Source organism: Physella acuta, unplaced genomic scaffold, assembly GCF_028476545.2.
Source record: "Physella acuta isolate Inbredline_101_S28 unplaced genomic scaffold, ASM2847654v3 ptg000003l, whole genome shotgun sequence".
NCBI lineage: Eukaryota > Metazoa > Mollusca > Gastropoda > Physidae > Physella > Physella acuta.
In genome coordinates, this window is record NW_026731523.1 from 150,001 (window position 1) to 172,500 (window position 22,500).

The 22,500-nt window shown below is 35.4% G+C and overlaps 2 protein-coding genes across 2 annotated transcripts in view; both read right to left on the reverse strand.

Moving 5' to 3' along the window:
* Nucleotides 1-3,703, reverse strand: part of LOC131952595 (mucin-3A) — a 13,989-nt gene extending 10,286 nt beyond the window's left edge. Inside the window, exons 1-2 of the mRNA XM_059315745.1 lie at nt 3,561-3,703; nt 77-144 (exon numbers count right to left, since the gene is read on the reverse strand). Of these exons, the coding sequence (XP_059171728.1) occupies nt 77-128 (52 nt within the window). The 5' untranslated portion in view covers nt 129-144; nt 3,561-3,703. The remainder of the gene's footprint in view (nt 1-76; nt 145-3,560) is intronic.
* Nucleotides 3,704-9,796: 6,093 nt separating this feature from the next.
* The window catches only part of LOC131951789 (uncharacterized), a 14,652-nt gene continuing 1,948 nt past the window's right edge, over nt 9,797-22,500 (reverse strand). Inside the window, exons 2-10 of the mRNA XM_059314554.1 lie at nt 20,690-21,739; nt 19,565-19,669; nt 18,155-18,256; nt 16,954-17,180; nt 16,281-16,446; nt 15,220-15,402; nt 13,715-13,816; nt 12,777-12,878; nt 9,797-9,850 (exon numbers count right to left, since the gene is read on the reverse strand). Of these exons, the coding sequence (XP_059170537.1) occupies nt 9,840-9,850; nt 12,777-12,878; nt 13,715-13,816; nt 15,220-15,402; nt 16,281-16,446; nt 16,954-17,180; nt 18,155-18,256; nt 19,565-19,669; nt 20,690-21,739 (2,048 nt within the window). The 3' untranslated portion in view covers nt 9,797-9,839. The remainder of the gene's footprint in view (nt 9,851-12,776; nt 12,879-13,714; nt 13,817-15,219; nt 15,403-16,280; nt 16,447-16,953; nt 17,181-18,154; nt 18,257-19,564; nt 19,670-20,689; nt 21,740-22,500) is intronic.

The following is a 22,500-nucleotide window of genomic DNA, read 5'->3' on the forward strand; positions in this document are numbered from 1 at the left end:
GCTAGGCCACCCCGTCCCAGCTTGTTATATAAAACCTTTATAATACCTACTAAAAATATGTTTAAATAATGGTTACCTGATGTGCTCTGACTGGTCCAGGAGACAATCAGCAACAAGTAGACCCACATCTTTCTAGTGCTAGATCTGCCAGAAATATATATATATATATATATATATATATATATATATATATATATATATATATATATATATATATATATATATATATATTTAAATAGATATAGATATATGTATATAGATAAATATATGCACATCCGGGCATATGTCACATTCGGGCAAGTGTCCATTCGGGAATTCGGCCTTCGGGTAAACGACATTCGGGCAACTGTCTTTCGGGAAAACGTCTGGATCCCATATATATATATATATATATATATATATATATATATATATATATATATATATATATATATATATATGTCTTTCGGGAAAACGTCTGGATCCCATATATATATATATATATATATATATATATATATATATATATATATATATATATATATATATATATATATATATATATATATATATATATATATATATATATATATACAACCACAAACAATCTCTAGTAAAACATGATTGCTTTGTTGAAAAATAAATGCGGATTAGCTAACCCCCAACCTATGATGAAATTGGAATTTATCAGATTAGAATTATCTGATTAATTATCAGATTAGAAAGTTCATCATCGGTTTTTTTATTCTAGTCAATACCATTCAAATATACACTAATTTGATTATAAAGGTAATGTGTGTATTTGTGTGTGTTTGTGTAACTTAATTGTTTTAATAATAAAACGTGGACCTATAAGAAAGTCAAGCTTGGACAGGTTTCAGAAAATGACTTCGTTAAGAGTGCCAAAAAAGGTTAATTTAGAATGAGGAAAGACTACTAGGATAGATTCGTCAGTGCTTTTTAGTCAATTAGTTGCACGCTATGATAAGACTGAGGGGTCAATTAATTTATTAGACGCATTCATTAGAGTGGGCAGAAGGGGCGCTTTGATCAGAGTGGGCAGGAGGAACGCTTTGATCAAAGTGGCCAGGAGGGACGCTTTGATCAAAGTGGGCAGGAGGGACGCTTTGATCAAAGTGGGCAGGAGGGACGCTTTGATCAAAGTGGGCAGGAGGAACGCTTTGATCAAAGTGGGCAGGAGGGACGCTTTGATCAAAGTGGGCAGGAGGGACGCTTTGATCAAAGTGGGCAGGAGGGACGCTTTGATCAAAGTGGGCAGGAGGGACGCTTTGATCAAAGTGGGCAGGAGGGACGCTTTGATCAAAGTGGGCAGGAGGGACGCTTTGATCAAAGTGGGCAGGAGGGACGCTTTGATCAAAGTGGGCAGGAGGGACGCTTTGATCAAAGTGAGCAGGAGGGACGCTTTGATCAAAGTGGGCAGGAGGGACGCTTTGATCAAAGTGGGCGGGAGGGACGATATGATCAAAGTAGGCAGGAGGGACGCTTTGATCAAAGTGGGCAGGAGGGACGCTTTGATCAAAGTGGGCAGGAGGGACGCTTTGATCAAAGTGGGCAGGAGGGACGCTTTGATCAAAGTGGGCAGGAGGGACGCTTTGATCAAAGTGGGCAGGAGGGACGCTTTGATCAAAGTGAGCAGGAGGGACGCTTTGATCAAAGTGGGCAGGAGGGACGCTTTGATCAAAGTGGGCGGGAGGGACGATATGATCAAAGTAGGCAGGAGGGACGCTTTGATCAAAGTGGGCAGGAGGGACGCTTTGATCAAAGTGGGCAGGAGGGACGCTTTGATCAAAGTGGGCGGGAGGGACGATATGATCAAAGTAGGCAGGAGGGACGCTTTGATCAAAGTGGGCAGGAGGGACGCTTTGATCAAAGCGGGCAGGAGGGACGCTTTGATCAAAGTGGGCAGGAGGGGGTCAGTCAATACAATCAACTCTTTGATCAGTTGGCAGAGGGATCATTCAAGTAACTGGACGCTTTGATCAGAGTAGGCAGTGGGAAGTCAAGTAGTCGGACGTACTGATTAAACGGGTAGTGGTCGGTCAGGTAGTCGGACATACTGATCAGAGTGGGCAGTGGTCGGTCAAGTAGTCGGACGTACTGATCAGATTGGGCAGTGGTCGGTCAAGTAGTCGGACGTACTGATTAAAGTGGCCAGTGGTCGGTCAAGTAGTCGGACGTACTGATCCATGGGCAATGGTCGGTCAAGTAGTCGGACGTACTGATCAGAGTGGGCAGTGGTCGGTCAAGTAGTCGGACGTTTTGATCAGAGTGGTCAGTGGTCGGTCAAGTAGTCGGACGTACTGATTAAATGGGCAGTGGTCGGTCAAGTAGTCGGACGTACAGATCCATGGGCAATGGTCGGTCAGGTAGTCGGACGTACTGATCAGAGTGGTCAGTGGTCGGTCAAGTAGTCGGACGTACTGATTAAATGGGCAGTGGTCGGTCAAGTAGTCGGACGTACTGATTAAATGGGCAGTGGTCGGTCAAGTAGTCGGACGTACTGATCCATGGGCAATGGTCGGTCAAGTAGTCGGACGTACTGATCAGAGTGGGCAGTGGTCGGTCAAGTAGTCGGACGTACTGATTTAATGGGCAGTGGTCGGTCAAGTAGTCGGACGTACTGATCCATGGGCAGTGGTCGGTCAGGTAGTCGGATGTACTGATTTAAGTGGGCAGTGGGCAGTGGTTAGTCAAGTAATTTGACGAATTGATGAGTAACAGAGAAGTAAGAAAGATTTTTGGACGTATTGATTAAAATCGCCAGCATAGTCAGAGTGCATATTCGAAATCTAGCCAAAACTTGCACTTATTTCTGTAATAGTTTAATTTATTAATCAGGACGAGTTGGTCAAAGTGAATATCGGAGTTAAAAAACTACGTGCACGAATTTTTCAGAAGTTTTATCTAGCGATATTTGCGAACGGGTCAGAATGGACACTAAGAAAACTATTTAATTGGGTCGGCGTAGTCGAGTCGGTAAAGCTCATGGTTGCTAAACCGAAAAGTCTCGAGTTCGAACCCTCGGGCAGATGAGGCTCGATCCCTTCCAACACTAAAAATTAAGAAGAAGAAGAAAGAATTGGACGAGTCGATATGAGGGCATAGAAACCAGACTCATTCACAGTTTTAAGGTTCTGTGGCTTAATGGGTGAAGCCCTAATAGTGGTCATGAATAAAACTTATTATAATTGAATACAGTAACTATCTGTGCGATACAGGGCTTTCCTTTTGTTTATACAAGCATTTATTTAACTCACTTCCTCAGTCTTGAGTCGTCAGTCAGTCGTCAGTCTGTCTGTCTAGATCGAAGTGCCCGAGCGAAATTGCAGGCATTTCTAACTGACAGATACGGTTCCTAGTTAGTACTTGGTCAAGACATGAAGACAATGCAGAATGACATTAAATTTGAATTAATTGGTCGCCTGATTAATTTTTTATGAATTAATTTTAAAAATTTAAACTACTCTGATTGATAACATTATGCTTAATATTGGTAATGCAACATAAAGACCATATAGCTTATCCTAATAATTTATTTATTTATAAGACGCGCTACTTACACGGCGAGCAGATATATTAGCTGGAGCTTCAAGTCTTCTGTTCCTTGCTCTTCTTTCCGAATCGGTAATTAATTAACTAACACTAATTAACTTCACGGTTTCTGCAGCTCCGAATGAGGTACAGACCCACGGTCACAAATAAAATAACCCAGTTTACAATAGGAGATTAAGAATAGGATAATCGCCATACAGGGTGGTATTGTTATATTTTACAATTATTACCTAAATCCAATAGGGGCGGCTTGATTAAGTCCCTAAATTTTGGCAATAATCCCACAAAGTTCCAAATCATACTGATTTTTTAAATATTTTCGTTCTATTTGTCTGACAATATTTTGTGTTTAGTTTTTCAAATCACGTGTTTGTTTCATCAGTTCAATAACATATTTGTTTCATCTGTTCATTTACATGTTAGTCTTCTGTTCAATTACACGTTTCATCTGTTAAATTACATATTTGTTTCATCTATTAAATTATATGCTTGTTTCATCTCTTAAATTACATGTTTGTTTCATATGTTAAATTACATGCTTGTATCATCTCTTAAATTACATGTTTGTTTCATCTGTTAAATAACATGTTTGTATTAATTGTTGAATAATGGTTAAGGCGTTGAATTTTGTTGGTTTACTTTTGGTGCTGGTTTGTTGAATCAACGTATGCGGTCTGTTATCTAATTCACATATTAATTTTGTTGCTGCATCACATTTTTGTTGTTTGATCTTTTGTTTCTGGAATAAAATGTTTGTTCAGTTTATTTCATTTTAGCTATTTTTCAAACGACATTTTCTCTTTTTTTATTAATTCAAATGTTTGATCTTTTTGTTGACTATCCTGATTTGTTTTGTTTAGTTTCGTTAGTCCAGTTGTTACTTTCTTCAGTTTGTTACACACATTTTTTTTTAGCGTTGAATCACATATTTCTGCTAAGATTGTTCAAACTTGAGTTAGCTATTGTTATCGTCATCTTAGTTTACTGATCACATATACAACTTTTTTTTTCTAAAACATAGCTTCGCCTACTCTGGTTCTAATGTGTGGAACAACCTTTCTAATAAAATAAAACTATACATGAAAATATATTCAAAACTTAACTCCCTAACAGACTCATTGCAACATTTCTCATGCACCTATTATATTCTTCTTTAACGCATTGTGTATTATAACTGTGAAATATTATTTCTTTATTCCAAATGTTTGAGTACATTGTTACTGCTATGTCTTTAGCACTCAAACGATTTTTTTGAATGCTGTTATTACGTTGTTGTTTTTTTTTTCTTCCATAAACCGCCAATGTGAAAATGGCATTAAGAACATTGAATATATTGAATACATTCAATACATCGAATACATTGAATATATTGAATACATTGAATACATTGAATACTTCGAATACATTGAATACATCGAATACATCGAATACATCGAATACATCGAATACATCGAATACATCGAATACATCGAATACATCGAATACAATGAATACATTGAATACATTGAATATATTGAATACATTGAATACATCGAATACATTGAAAACATTGAATACATTGAATCCTTCGAATACATCGAATACATCGAATACATCTAATACATCGAATACACCGAATACATCGAATACAATGAATACAACGAATACATTAAATACATCGAATACATCGAATACATCGAATACATCGAATACATCGAATACAGTGAATACATTGAATACACGGAATACATCGAATACAACGAATACATCGAATACATCGATACATCGAATACATAGAATACATCGAATACATTAAATACATTGAATACATTGAATACATTGAATAAATTGAATACATTGAAAACATTGAATACATTGTATTACATGTTGCTTTTTTTTCGTTTTAGCAATTACGTGTTTGTGATTTGTTTGTCAAATATATTTTTTGTTCCGGCTGAAGAAATTTTTTTATTGAATTACCTTTTACTTTATCGCTTACAAAGAATTTCGAAACTATTTCAATCGTGTGCAAAGATTAAATGAAATTTCGAAATTTTTCCATGTTTTTACACTCTTCTTTATCAGTAGCCGTTGGTACCCGTTTCACGTGAATTATAGGCCTATATATATTTTAATGTTCTACTTGTTTTTATTTTATTAAATTTTTTTGGTAAAAACGCAATGTATTTTACTACACGTTGAACGATAGTTACGGAGCAAAGAAATAACTAAATAGCTAAAAATCCGACATATTTACAAATAACAAAGGCTACCAATACATATTAGAAAAATTAAAACAAAATAATATACACTACTAATAAAAAAGCACCATATTAAATGCACACTTATTAAGAGACACAAATGATTCCTTTAAAAACTGGCTGTGATTCTGAGAATGTAAATGTGCGCACCTTAGATAAAACAGACCAGTTAAGGCTGACTTATTTAGTCTGTGGTTATAGTTAGTGGAGTCTAAAGCTTCTAGATAGGGTAAACTATCCACATATTTGTATAAAATTTAGAATAGTGTGTCAGTCTGTCATCAGAAAATATCCTTGATCTTCGCTAAGTTATGGAAAATTTATTTGAGTCTAAGTCGACATATACTTTTCAAATTCGAATGGTCTTAACTTCTCGATGGGTATATACATATAGGGAAGCCTTATATTCGATAAAACATTCTTTAATACAAATTAAATCTTCTGCAGGGGGGAAACACACCATTCGTTTTATCTAACAAAGGATCAAATGTTACTTAATAAAAACGGTCACCAAGTAATGGTCCGAACCGAGTAAATCTTTTGCCTTTTAATAAAGATATCAGTAGAATGAAGCATTGTAATGAGTCTTAGAAGACTATATTTTAAGCCCTATACAGCTAGGGTTAACATTTCCAATGTATAGATGAATGGGTGACGTCATCGTTTTCCAAAGATAGAAAATGTATCCTGCCTTTGGGGGATTTCGTTTTCCTATTTTTTTTTCAACCGTGTTCTATTTGTCTGACCGCCATGTATAATTAATGAGTACATAAATAAATAAAGAAATTGGATATGTGATTTACCAAAGAAAATTAATAGTTCTTAACTGAAATGTATATATATATATATATATATATATATATATATATATATATATATATATATATACTATTTATAATTACACAGTCCATATTCAAAAATTGATTCTTTTTTATTCATTTATCTCATTGGAATTTCGACAGACAATTACTATGGTAAACGGAATTATGAGACTACATTGATTTTTTGTATTTTGATACTCTAATTCCTTCTGTTCATGGAGATGTCTAATCTATATAAGAGCGTGATTAACAATCATGGACAATTAATCTATAAGCTAACTCTTCACCTGTTACATGGGATTTTGCCTGCCCCTATATGTACACTAGGATTTCCAACAAAGAAGATTACCGTATCGAGCGGATTCGTGGGCCCAATGTAAACAAATCCTTATTTATCTTTGTTCAAATCTGAATCTTTTATTAAAATTGTAACTATTGTGTCTTTTAATACGTATTGTTATTTTATTCTGTACGTGGTATTAGGTAGCGGATTATCAATCTATAATCCAAGAGATGAAGTTAGATAATATGTATTATCATTGGGATAATCCTATGCAGGTAAGACAACACATGTGGTATTGAGATAATACCTGCATTTGCTTGCTATCGGGCTAGAAGATTTTAACTTCGAATAAACTTGGATTTGATAGGATAAAGAGAATTTTAGACAGCTATGCCGGCGATGTAATGGTTTAGGTTCAGGGTTTAAAACTAGCTACGACAGCGTAGTTAGGGTTAGGTAGGATGGTTGTGTTATTGTAGAGTTATTTGGGAGGGATGGTTTTGTTGGTGTAGAATTATTAGGGTGGGATGGTTGTGTTGATGTAGAACTGTTAGGTTGGGATGGTTGTGTTGGTGTAGAACAGTTAGAGTGGGATGGTTGTGTTTGTGTAGAACTGTTAGGGTTGGATGTTTGTGTTGGTGTATAGTTATTTGGGTGGGATGGTTGTGTTGATGTATAGTTATTTGAGTGGGATGGTTGTGTTGGTGTAGAGTTATTTGGGTGGGATGGTTGTGTTGGTGTAGAGTTATTTGGGTCGGATGGTTGTGTTGGTGTAGAGTTATTTGGGTGGGATGGTTGTGTTGGTGTAGAGTTATTTGGGTCGGATGGTTGTGTTGGTGTAGAGTTATTTGGGTGGGATGGTTGTGTTGGTGTAGAGTTATTTGGGTGGGATGGTTGTGTTGGTGTAGAACTGTTAGGGTGGGATGGTTGTGTTGGAGTAGAACTGTTAGAGTGGGATGGTTGTGTTGGTGTAGAGTTATTTGGGTGGGATGGTTGTTGGTGTAGAACTGTTAGGGTGGGATGGTTGTGTTGGTGTAGAGTTATTTGAGTGGGATGGTTGTGTTGGTGTAGAGTTATTTGGGTGGGATGGTTGTGTTGGTGTAGAGTTATTTGGGTGGGATGGTTGTGTTGGTGTAGAGTTATTTGGGTGGGATGGTTGTGTTGGTGTAGAACTGTTAGGGTGGGATGGTTGTGTTGGAGTAGAACTGTTAGAGTGGGATGGTTGTGTTGGTGTAGAGTTATTTGGGTGGGATGGTTGTTGGTGTAGAACTGTTAGGGTGGGATGGTTGTGTTGGTGTAGAGTTATTTGAGTGGGATGGTTGTGTTGGTGTAGAGTTATTTGGGTGGGATGGTTGTGTTGGTGTAGAGTTATTTGGGTCGGATGGTTGTGTTGGTGTAGAGTTATTTGGGTGGGATGGTTGTTGGTGTAGAACTGTTAGGGTGGGATGGTTGTGTTGGTGTAGAGTTTTTTGGGTGGGGTGGTTGTGTTGGTGTAGAGTTATTTGGGTGGGATGGTTGTGTTGGTGTAGAGTTATTTGGGTGGGATGGTTGTGTTGGTGTATAGTTGTTAGGGTGGGATGGTTGTGTTGGTGTAGAATTATTTGGGTGGGATGGTTGTGTTGGTGTAGAACTGTTAGTGTGGGATGGTTGTGTTGGTGTAAAACTGTTAGAGTGGGATGGTTGTGTTGATGTAGAACTGTTAGAGTGGGATGGTTGTGTTGATGTAGAACTGTTAGAGTGGGATGGTTGTGTTAGTGTAGAGTGTTTTGGGTGGGATGTTTATGTTGGTGTAGAACTGTTAGAGTGGGATGGTTGTGTTAGTGTAGAGTTAGTTGGGTGGGATGTTTGTGTTGGTGTAGAACTGTTAGTGTGGGATGGTTGTGTTGGTGTAGAGTGTTTTGGGTGGGATGTTTATGTTGGTGTAGAACTGTTAGAGTGGGATGGTTGTGTTAGTGTAGAGTTAGTTGGGTGGGATGTTTGTGTTGGTGTATAGTTATTTTAGTGGGATGGTTGTGTTGGTGTAGAGTTGTTTGGGTGGGATGGTTGTGTTGGTGTAGAGTTGTTTGGGTGGGATGGTTGTGGGGTTGGGTGGTTCTGTGGTTATATGGTTGTGTGGATGGGTGGTTGTGTGTTGTGGGGTGGTAAGATGTGGTTATGTGGTTGGGTGCTTGTGTTGTTTTGTTGTTTTGTTGTTTTGTTGTTTTGTTATTGTGGGCGTGACGTGTTTTGTTTGTTGTAGGATTTATGTGGTGGTTGTGGGGTCATGTGGTTGTAAAGCTGTGGGGTATGCAGTTGTGACGTTGTGTTGGTGTTTTTGTGTGGGTGTGTGGTTGTGTGGCTTGCATAGTTGAGTACTGACCACAATATCGTAGGCTACACTTGAAATTAACTCTATTATATAGGCCATCTGTTGTAAACGTTTTTATTATTTTAAGATCGCAGTCTCTTGGCTCATTCATTTTTTCAGTCGTAAACCAATTTTAGAAACAATTTAAGGTAAAACCAGGCTAAATCAGGCAAAATAAAAATCTGAAGCTATTAATAGACTATTCATCGTCACCTTTGCCATTCTTTCCCAAAGTCCTCGGCGTAGAAAGGAATATTGTGTCTAACAATATGCCAAGACGCATTGGTTGACCTAATGTAAGTCAGGTACTCATCAGAGCTGGGTGGACTCAGGGACATCCAGCAGCCTCGAAATCGAGATTCGAACGCGAGACTTGCAGATAAGATGCCTTATGTTGTACCATCCGACCACACCGTCTTATACCGGTAGATAATAATTATAGTTAATTGTTTACTTTATTTAGTACATATTGTACAGACAATTTAAATACATATTAAAAAATATAAGGAATACACATTGGATATACTGAGTTTATTTTAATATTTTAAAAATTCCTCTCTGACGTTCATAGTCGTGAAGCTTCAGTTTTTTGCCACTTAGCCGGCATCTGGGAAACAAACCAAATATTGAAATATTGAAACGTTTCTAAAGTGTATTTGTATTGTATTTATATATATATATATATATATATATATATAATTATATATATATATATATATATATATATATATATATATATATATATATATATATATATATAGATATAGATATAGATATATATATATAAATATATAGTTATATATCTTTAACAAATAGCACACAACTTAAACAATAGAAACATGGACCCATAATGGGAAAAGTTGGACAGCAAATAATAGGTCTGAGATAGAAGGAATATATTACAGAAATACTAAATAGACCTCCAACAGCCCAAAACATTGATATAACACCAGGTCAAAGAGAACTGAAAATTGATACTGGACCCATACAGATATCAGAAGTGCCGAACAATTTCTGAAAACAAACAGGATCGTGTTGGTGCAGAAATGCTTAAATTAGAAACAAGAGACACATCAAAAAGTAATCTGTAAAATTTTGCAAGAAATCTGGAGAATGAAAATCTTCAGCGGAATGGAAAACTGGTCTGATAGTCAAAGTGCTAAAACAAATGGAATTTTTTAAAACTGCTCCTCTGAAATTAAAACACATTTCTAAAGCCGTGCAAGCCTCTGCAATCATTCAATCATTCAAAAAACTTGGCGATTGAAGAAAATCTCCTCCAAGACCAAATGTAGACTTTTCAAAAGTAATGCGCTTAGCCAGGGGCGTAGCGAGGGGGGGCGGGGGGTGCGGACCGCATCGGGTGACACCATTTAGGGGGTGACACCAAGGCGAAAAATAGCAAAATATATAGAGAAAAACTCGAGGGGGGGGGTGCAAATCGAAAGTTTGAGTGGGGGGTGCAAATCGAAAATTTGAAAGTTTGTCCCCGGGGAGGGTCTCAACGCCTCTGGGGGGTGACACCATTAAGTGCCGCACCGGGTGACACCCGACCTCGCTACGCCACTGCGCTTAGCGTCCTACTGTATGGCGGCGTATGCTAGAAAGTAACAGCCGCCAGGGGCAGATCACTTGACACTTTCCAAGAAGGATAAAAGGCATACACTGGCCTAAAACCATTGCAAATAATATAATCATTGGAGAGATGGAAATGAAAACAGTTTCCATATTAATTGAAAAAAAAAGGATGGCCAGTGTTTCTTCCAGACTTTTTTCTCCGAGGGGGGGGGGGGACACTTGAAATTTTCCGGAAGGGGGGGGTAGACTTTTTTCGGGGGGGGGGGGGGGGGGGGCGGACACTGTTAAAAGTATATATTTTCTATATAAATTTCATTTCGTTCGGGGGGAGGTAGACTTTTTTCCTGGAAGAAACTCTGATGATGGCGATGGATGAGGCACGTCATAAAAATGAATTTAGAAGACATCGCAGTAATGGCGCTAAACGGGACACCTCGAGGAAAAAGAAAACAAGAAAGGCTAAGGGAGACGTGGAAGCTCACAGCAGAGAATCTTCTGCCAGAGACAGGACTGTGATGGGGGACTGCCAAGAAAATATCTGGTGATAGACAAAGAAAACGAGCGTTATGTGGCGGCCCCATGTCCGAGGATAACCCGCGGCACATCGCACCCTACCGGGGCGCCGGCGGAAGCGCTTAGGTTTGTTTAGTGAACGACTCTCAAACCCACTCTAATGCCTATTTTTTCGCAATGTTTAAAACAGATGTAGGCGTCTTATCGATCACAGGATACCCCGGGGCGTCAAACTGCACCCTCTAGGGGCGCGGCGAACTTGCCTGATTCATTTTATTGAACGACTTTAACGCCCTATTTTATCCCTAGCCTATCGCGCTGTTTAAAACGAACTTGGCGCAATGGGTAAGCCAGGGGCGCCGAATCGCTTCCTGCCAGGGCGCCGGAGGACGCGCATGATTAGATAAAGTCAATGATTACTGTTGCCCATCATGTCTTAAGTGTATAGCCTTTTTTTAAACGAATGCAGGCGCCATAGTGCTCACAGGGGAGCCCGGGGCGCTTCGCGTCTCCCAATAGCCGGGGCGCCGGCGGCTGCACCTATTGAAGTTTTAACGCTGAATATAGTATTACCCCTTACCCGCTCTGGAACTCTAGGCCCAAGCCGTGTATTGACGAAAGTCGCAGCCTCCCGGCCGAAGCACACGAGACATTTTAGTGTTTTTTTTTTCGCAGAAATTTTATCGGGAGTATTTTACATATACTCCCCAACGTTTCATGGCACACGCATGAAATTTTGTATAAACCGTATATAGAGAACAATCGCATCCTCCCGGGTCGCCGCCCTAGCGAAGTTACATATGATGTTTTGAAGAACCCTGCCTGGATTGTTCAACTCCACAAAGTTTCATGGCGATCGGATGACCGGTGTGAACAGCAATCGACTTTTTATTTTTTTAATATCGTATATAGAGAAGAATTGAATAGTGCACCTCAAGGGCGCCATCCCTGCGAATTGAATTTTATTTTCACAGGAACCTCCCCAGGATTATTCTTAACAACTTCCCAAAATCGGATGATAGGTGTAGTAATGCATATAAGAAACATACACACACAGAGATACACATACATTGCTGTATATATATGAATATATATATATATATATATATATATATATATATATATATATATATAAATTTATATATATATATCTTTAAATTTGTATATGTGTATTTCCGCATTGATACTTATGTGTTTAGATAAGTGCCTATGAGAACATGAATATATTTATGTATGTATTAATGTATTAATATGTATATGAATTATGAGCATTTAGGTATATGTCTAATTGATTTAAGTAGGCCCTATATCATTTTTTAAGTATGAATGCATACTTTTATATATTTACCAGTTTAAATCAAAATATTAGAATTATTATATGTGCATTTATATATATTATTTCCCATTGTGTCGACTTTAGGCAATTTAGAATTTAAGTTTACCCTGCTCTGCTGATGCTGCATCTTCAGTTGCTGTAATTGGGTAATTTAATAAAAACGTCGGTGCTTCATTTTGTTCTGCTGTGGGTGCGGGTGGTATTTCCACTGAAAAATATATACCTGTTTAGGCCTACATATAATTGTGGATTTTTTTTTAATAGCAATAGACAGCCAACAAAGAATGAAATAGTAAATAGTCTATATTACTCAGAAAGTTGAAAAAGATGAAGAAAAGGCCTATTTTTACAAGTTAGTACTTATTTCGCAACGTCTGATTGTTTGTTTGTGGATTTGTGCCAAACATTTACTTAGTTTCGACCCACTCCATTGCAACGATTCAGCTTAAAAATTTCAGATTTCTTCATCGATAACAGTGCAAACATTTTATCTATTTAGTTTAATTAGAGGTTTGATTTCTCATTAAAATTACTTCAAAGATGATATTTAAAATAAAAAGCGAAGATAACTAACTAGATACGATTATCCGAATAGCCTGCTTTATTTTTAAAGTTGCATTCCTAATATTGGTTACGATAAGTATAACAGCGTTTACAATTTTATGTATAATAGTTAGTTGAGAATTCTTTCGTTGTCCTATCTGAAGTGTCATTTTGTAGTTTCATGTCTTAAAAGTTGATTGGGAAACTATCGTTGTTCTAATTAATTCGTCCTGTCCTAGTTTTAGGGATAAAAGTTGATTAAGAAAACAATCGTTGTTCTAATTAATTTGTCCTGTCGTAGTTTTAGGGATAAAAGTTAATTAAGAAAACTATCGTTGTTCTAATTAATTTGTCCTATCGTAGTTGTAAGGATAAAAGTTGATTTAGAAATACATCGTTGTTCTATTTAACTTTTCCATTCGTTGTATGTTGAAATTTTACGCTGTGATATAGTTAGATTAATTTGTCAGAAACGTTTTAGAATTTACAACTTAAGTTTACCCTTCTCTTCTGATCTTGCTTCTTCCGTTCTTGTAAGTGAGTCATCAAAAAAAATTGTCGGTGTTACATTTGGTTCAGCTGCGGTTGGGGGCTCTGATGTCACTGAAAAAAATTTACCTCTGTTTACATTAATGTGGAAAGAAATTTATTTTTACAACAGCAATCAACAGCCTAGCATTGGAAGAAATTGTAAAGGGCCGATGCTCCACTATATCTGTGACGTCGGCTGCATTGGAGTATCTAATGTAAGACAGGTACTCATCAGAGCTAGATGGACTCATGGAAACCAAGTAGTCTCGATATCATGATTTGATTGCGAGAATTGCGAATTAGCGGCCGTGATTTCTACCATCCGACTACACTGACTTAAACCGGTAGATAATTATCATACTTAATTTTTTTACTTTATTTAGTAACCTGGTTTATAGAACTAAAAGAAATTTAAAAAAAATATAAGGAATACGCTTTGGATATATTGAGTTTATTTCAATATTTAAAAAATTCCTGTCTCTGACGTTCGAAGTAGCGAAAATTCAATTTTTAGCCAACTAATCGGCAGCTGGGAAACGAACAAAATATTGGAATATTGAAACGTTTCTAGAATGTATTATTCGTATTAATATATATATATATATATATATATATATATATATATATATATATATATATATATATATATATATATATATATATATATATATATATATATATATATATTTAATGAAGTAGCGTCTGATTTGTTTTCATTTAAGTAACTCAGTTTTAGAAACAAGTTTACGCGTCTAAAAAAATAATACATTGTTAACTCATTGTTGAATCTCCTTAAATTATTGCTTAAATTATTGCTTAAATTATTGCTTAAATTATTGCTTAAATTATTGCTTAAATTATTGCTTAAATTATTGCTTAAATTATTGCTTAAATTATTGCTTAAATTATTGCTTAAATTATTGCTTAAATTATTGCTTAAATTATTGCTTAAATTATTGCTTAAATTATTGCTTTAGTCTTTCTTCTAAAACAACCGTAAAAATTTTTTATTCGAACCAGTCATTCAGCACTGTTGAATTGTTATTGCTACGATTGGTTAATACAATTATTTAAATACCTTCCTTGCAAAAAAATAAATGATTTTTTTTCAAAAATTGTGTTCAAATTCGAGTAGCAAAGGTGTGCGATTGTTTAAATAAATGAAGTAATCAGAAACAATGAAAATATTCACAATATATGAAAAATTTAAAATAACTGACTTACTAATAATATACGAAGTATTCAAAATATATAAACTAATCAAATTGCATGAACGATTTAACTATTAATTCAATTAAAAGTTTTAATATAAGAAGTATTCTTAACACACATACTATTGTAATTGCACAATCTGTTCACAAAACATGAACTATTCATAATGCATATACTATTGAGGATACATGAGTTCATGAATTTATTTGAGCGAATCAATTTAAATAAACACATTGTGATGATAATCATAACCGGTTACTTACCCTGGCACGCCAATTTAACTAGAGATCCTAACGAGTCGCCGAGAGCTTGGTAGCTGGTTGCCATGATAACGTTGTCTTGAGTGCTAGCAACGCCAATCAACTCCTCATACGATAGATGCCTGCCTATACCAACTGAGATAATGCTGATGCCGTTAGCCTTCAGCTTACGTGCTTCGTCTAAAGCTAAACAAAATCAGATCCAGATTCAAAGGAAACGGTTATGTTCATATTGTTCAAAAAATATTACTTTAGTATGAAGAGTACTGTATATTCTCATTAGCATCCGTCTTATGTATATATATATATATATATATATATATATATATATATATATATATATATATATATATATATATACATAAGATATATATATATAAATATACATTTATATATATACATATTATACATATATATGTATATATATATATATATATATACATATATACATATATATATTTATATATACATATATATATATATATATATATATATATATATATATATATATATATATATATATATATATATATATATATATATATATATACATATATATATATATATATATTTATTTATATATATTTTAAATATAAGTTCCTCCTCTCGCTCTCTCTCTCTCTCTCTCTTTCTCTCTCTCTCTCTCTCTCTCTCTCTCTATATATATATATATATATATATATATATATATATATGAGTGTTTCTGTGTGTATGTGTGTGTGTTTTTGTAATTTATATGCTCCCGACTTATTTCTTTTTAACTATTCAAATAATCATACAAATCATATAAAATACATTTTTTTTTAAATGTCAGCCAACGGAAGATCAAAGAACGCTTTATCCATAATTCATCAGAAGCAATTTTTCCCTAGTGTTTATTGATTGTTGTGTTTTCATGTTGGTAGTTAACCAGCCCACAGCAATAGTTACGAGATTGCTGAAGGGCAGGAATTACAAGCTACGTATCTGAAACCCAGTTACAAAATACCACAAACCATCATTTAGGTGATTTGGAAAAATAGAACAAACAGTGTGTTGCGAAAATGAAGAGACATGGTACTAACTTCTCAAGGGGTTATTTGATTTCCCGTCGGTCATTACAATTACAAGCTTAGGGGCGTCATCCCTACCCCCAGAGGCAGTGCCAAACATATTTTGTGTCATGATATAATTTAGGGCTTCGTGCGTGTACGTCCCGGAATGTCGAGGGTATGGAACTTTTTTCAGGTTCTGGAAAAATGGGAAAATCGGACAGATAAGAAGGTGACCAATATAAGTAGGCAACAACTGTTTCATTCATATTAATTTTTTGTTCTTTTATTTGAATAATTAGTCATAGATCCTTACAAAATCATTTTTTTATTCTATTATTTAAATTATCAGGAATACATGCATTCATCATTATATATGCTGTTATTTCAATTACAAGAAATAAATGTCTATATAATTAGTTTGCTATTATATTATTTAAATTATCAGCCAAAAATGCCTACATAATTAATTTCTATTCTTTTATTTAATTAATTAGACATGAATGCCAAAAATCATAATTTTTATTCTTTTATTAACCCTATATTACATACTGTAGCAATATGGCAACGTACCGTTTTGAAGACACACAAATGTTTAATTTTACAGATACACATTAACTATAGTATTTCATCCCTTTATTATAATCTCCCTTACAAAATAACTTCGAACTCGTTTTAGTAGAAAAAATTAGCCACAAATACTTACATATTCCAATGAAGAGTGACTCGTGTAGTCCTTCAGGTCAAAAATTTTGGTAGGATTCCGGTGAAAAAGTAACGCAGCAAACCGGACATTATCCGGACCGACATGAAAATAATGTGTGATGTTTGCCGCCATGTCAGTTTGATGCACCCAATTGGCCTCCCCTACACTGCTGGATGCGTCCATCACAAGAATTATGTCGGCCTTGTTGAGTGTAGTGCACTTAGAAGCTGAAATTGTTTAATACTAAACTTTAATTAGTGAAATATATATATATATATATATATATATATATATATATATATATATATATATATATATATATATATATATATATATTATATATAATATATATATATGGTATTTATATATATATATATATATATATATATATATATATTATATATATATATATATATATATATATATATATATATATATAATATATATATATATATATATATATATATATACTAGGCATACTGCCTAGCTTTGTTTAAATTTTCAAAAAATCTTTTGAGAATTTGAATTCTTAATAAACTGGTTATTGGCTGTCATGTTGTGTGCTTAGGTCCCAAGCTTAAACAGTCTGAGTAATTTCATCTCATTCAAACATTGGTGGACTATTCGCAAACTTATTACTCGCAAGGTTATTAGCACTGCAAAGGCTTCCTTAATAGTATAAATCAAATATTATATTAAGGCACTCCACGGGTCCCAATATTGATATTTTCATGAAATTTATCTTATTTTTTTTTGTAAATTCTATACAAATAATATCTAATAAATCATTTTCTATTGATGTTATTTTTTAAAAAAATTCTACAAAATTTAAAAATATTATTAAACTGGGGTTGGGTCCTTCAAAAATGCTGAAAATCGAAGTACATTGTGCTTAGATACCCCATGTAAAATACTACACTACTACGCCATGTTTGGTATCGATCGGAAGCTTAACCTCTCACCCGGCCAAAGGTTACATGTTTAAATTAACCTAAAGAGGACGTGACGTCTATTAGCATAGTAAAATTGGAAAAAGATCTCTTAGTTAAGAATTCTTTCATTGTCCAAGCTAAAGTGTCCTGTCGTATTTTTATGCATAAAAGTCGAATGAGAAATATATCGTTGTATGTTGAAATGTTATGCTGTGATGTAGTTAGATTCATTTGTCAGAAACGTTTTAGAATTAACAATTTGATTTTACCCTTCTCTTTTGGTGATGCCACTTCCGTTACTGTATGAGAGTCATCAACAAAAATTGTCGGTGTTACGTTTGGTTCAGCTGCGGTTGGGGGCTCTGGTATCACTGAAAAATATTTACCTCTATATACATAAATGTGGAAAGAAATGTATTAATACAACAGCAATCAACAGCCTAGCAGGGGTAGAAATTGTAAAGGCCCTTTCCTCGAATGAAGGGATAATGTGAAGAGCGATTTGCCCAGCTGTCAAAACTATTCCTAAGATGAGTTGGATACCTAACAGAGTTAAGTGGAGTCGGGGACCATCTACTGACGACTTGAACCAGGATTCGAACTCGATGCTTTAGGTTAGCAGTCTAGCATTCTACCGCTAAGTCTAGGCCGTCAAAAATAAATTCTACTACCCTTGTCCCAAGGAGCGTAAGGAAGTAAAAAATAGTGGACTATTATCCTGAGGTATATGCCACTAGATAATGAACTCCCTGATGATAGTTTTTTGTTACTTACTCTCTTAGGGATGGGTAGCCACACAATGGTAGTTAAACTAAAATGCTGCACAACTACATCACGAAATCCATTTTCATTAGGTTTAAGGGAACGCCAAGCACTAATAGCTGGACTGCTAACTCGTAAGTCTCGAGTTCGAATCCGGGTTAAAGTCAGTAGACCGTCCCTGAGTCCACCCAACTCTGATGGGTACCTCACTCACGTTAGGGAAAGCAAAGCATAGTGCTGACCACATTATCTCTTCATATGCCGAGGTCACAGAACCAAGTTAACTCTACCGTCAAGTTCTCTGGTTCTAATTTGTGGAACAATCTTCCTAATAAAATAAAGCTATCTAGATCTGAAAATATATTCAAATCTAAACTAAAACAACAATTATTTAATGACCTCTCTAACTGACTCATTGAAACATTTCTCATTCATCTATTATATTCTTTTTTATCTCATTTTGTATTATAACTATGTAACATTATTTCTTTATTCCACATTTTTAGTGCTATGTTACTGCTATGTGTTATTGAATTGTTTTATTTGTTTAATGACCAATGTTACAATTGTTACCGTTTTTTTAATAAATTTGAATAAATTTGAATAAATGTGAATATTTGAAAAGGGAACGTTACTTTTTTACTTTAAACGCTAATGCTGCCGATATAGTTGGCACATACAACAGTATGCAAAAAGAATAAAAATAGAACATTGCAGATATGCTAGGCTTATATGGTACTGGCCACTATTAGATTCTTTTGGTAAATTTAATATCAACACTTATAAAGGGCTCAATATCTCAATTAGCTTAAGGCTTTCTCCGGTCTAAATCCCGACTAGTGAAAAAAAAATGTATTTCGATCGCTATATGTATGTTGTATTAGTGTGTCTATTTAAACTGTGTGTTTTACATTCACCCTCCTCCGTTGTTGTTCTACTAGTTGTTGTTATAGTTGTCGATGACACGGTTGGATAAATCACGTGTGTTGCGTGTGGTTTTGGTGTCGTTCTGGGTGGTTGCGCTGAAAAAAAACTGTTGCATTAGTTGTTGTTAAAAACTTTTTAACAAAAATTAATTTTCATTTTATATAATTTACTTATACAAATATATATGATATATATATATATATATATATATATATATATATATATATATATATATATATATATATATATATATATATATATATATTTATATATATATATATATATATGATATATATATGATATATATATATATATATATATATATATATATATATATATATATATATATATATATATATATATATATATATATATATATATATAAATATATATAAATATATATATATATATATATATATATATATATATTTATATATATATATATATATATATATATATATATATATATATTAAAAACAGTTTTAAAATTCAGTTAATGTGTTGACTAAATCTTTTTGACAAAATTATCTTAAAGTTCAGTATGGTGTGTGTGTGTATATGTGTGTGCGGTGGAGTGGAGTGGTGTGGTGTGTTTTATGACTGGTGTGTTAGGTGTGGATTTGAAGAATGTTTCTTGGGACTGGTTGAGGTTATGGCTGATATGTGCGGGCCGGTGATTGCAATGATTGGTGTTTATTTTTGAGGTGCCGTGTTATTTTGCGAATGTGAATTGTTGTCCGGTGTATATATGGGTGGTTGGTGATGCGGGGTTATGTTGGGCGCGAGGTTTAGGTTGTTTTGTTTGTGGTAATGTAATGTGTTACTTCTCCGTCTGTAATCATCATATCTTATTACATATAAAACGGAACAATTCACAGGCATGTATATGGTATAAACCTGTTTGTTAAATGCTAATTTGGACGTTATTTCTGATTTTAACTCTAAGTATAAATTTTATTCTTTAAAATAACTTTTAAAAAACAGTTTTTCTTGTAATTTAATTTTTTTATATATGTTTACTTGAAATATTTCCAAATATTCTAGAAAAAAAAAATGTAACATTTATAAAATTATCTATTATTTGGTTATACATACAAAGAAATTAAAAATCTTACAGTTTGGAGATTGCGGCATTTGAGAGAGGTTAAGGTTGATCACTTGGAACAGCTTCAGTTTTCCCTCTTTCTCAGTCTCTTTCTCATTGTAAACGTTTCCTATTCCGGAGATGAGGACAGCACCTTTGCTGGATATGCTGTAGTCTCCGTTACCTAGGTGACGGTAGCTACCTTCCCCTGAGTCTCGAAAATAACCGTTGCCAGAGTGACGGAAATCCCCATCACCGGAAATGCTGAATACGCCGTCGTCGGAGACACGGAAATCGCCATTTCCGGCGACGCCGAAGTGCCCGTTCCCAGTCGAATGGTCGTTCTCTGAGTCAACTGAGTCAATGTCGTTCGTGTTTTCTGAAGTGCGAAAGTCATAGACGCCAGTCCTTAGTAGGTTCGTGTCACTTGAGTCAACGCGCCGACCGTTGATGAAATCTCTGGAGTTTGTCTTACTTGAAATACTTCGTGGTATGTCATGTGTGGCTACATAGCTGCCAGTACGGAAATTTCGATCTTGATCCGAGGTACCAAATCTAACATTAACTGAGGTGTGAGATCGATCGTTATGTGGATGTCGAGGACGGCCGCTGTTTGGATACTTGACACGAGCAGTTCTTGTCTGACTTGAGTCAAAGTTACTGTAACCAATGGAGTTTCTCTCAGCCGAAGTGATAAGTCCACCGTTAACTGAAGTGTGGGTTCCATCGTTATCTGAAGCACGGAACTTGGTGTTTTCTGGGGTGTGGATTCGATCGTTGTCTGAAGCACCGAACAGTTCGTTAAATAAAGTGTGGGTTCGATCGTTACCTGAAGCACCAAAATGTTCGTTAACTGAAGTGTGGATATGATCGTTACTTGAAGCACCGAAATGGTCGTTATCTGAGGTACGGCTTCCATCGTTATATAAGGCACGGAACAGGTCGTTAATTGAAGTGTGGGTTCGATCGTTATCTGAAGCCCCGAATAGGTCGTTAACGGAAGTATGTGTTCGATCTTTATCTAAAGCACCGAACAGGACGTCATAGCCTTCGTCATCCGTGGTGTCGTAGTCATGGTTACCTGAAATGGAGATGAGACCGTTAGCTAGCATACGTAAAAGACCGTTATATGTGGTGTGAAAGCGACCTTCATCTGTTGCGACTTTTTGTCCGTTATTTGAAGAGTCTAAGTAGCCGTTGAATGGAGCGAGGAGCCCACCTTCACCTGTGATATCGGCGTGACCATTACCAGAGATGCCAAAGATATTTTGTAAGCTGGAAATGCTACCTTTAACTAGACTCCCTTGGGTATTCATACTAAAGACGTCTTTACCATCATTCCAGCGGACAGGGCGTTTATTGTGAACTACGATACGGGGACTTTTTAAAATATAGCGACCTTGAGCTGTGCCGGTTGAGAAATAGTTTCCTGACGTGCTGTCACCAACACCCTTGTTTAACAGCCGGAGCTGACCATTGACCAAATACGGGGGGATACGGATACCGTTACCTAAGACAACGACTTCACCGCTAATCGAATGTCGAGTCAGCCGAATCCTTGGTATCTCCATTAACTGAGAACCGTATTCGAACGCCGGGCAAGTTGTTGTGGTTAATATTTTTTTTATCGAACACACTGAAGGGGAGGTTGAAGTCTAGATTACCTGAGACGTAACCACCCACTTGCCCGTCTTTTCCGATAAACTTATTTTGGATAATGTTCTTGCTATTTGTTTTTAAAAATTTGTGGTGTTGTCCTATGGCGAACCCATTGTCTTTGAGTTCCTCCATTTTTTGCCCAAAATTGTGCTCTGGAAAGAAGATACAAGATTAGAGTAACTA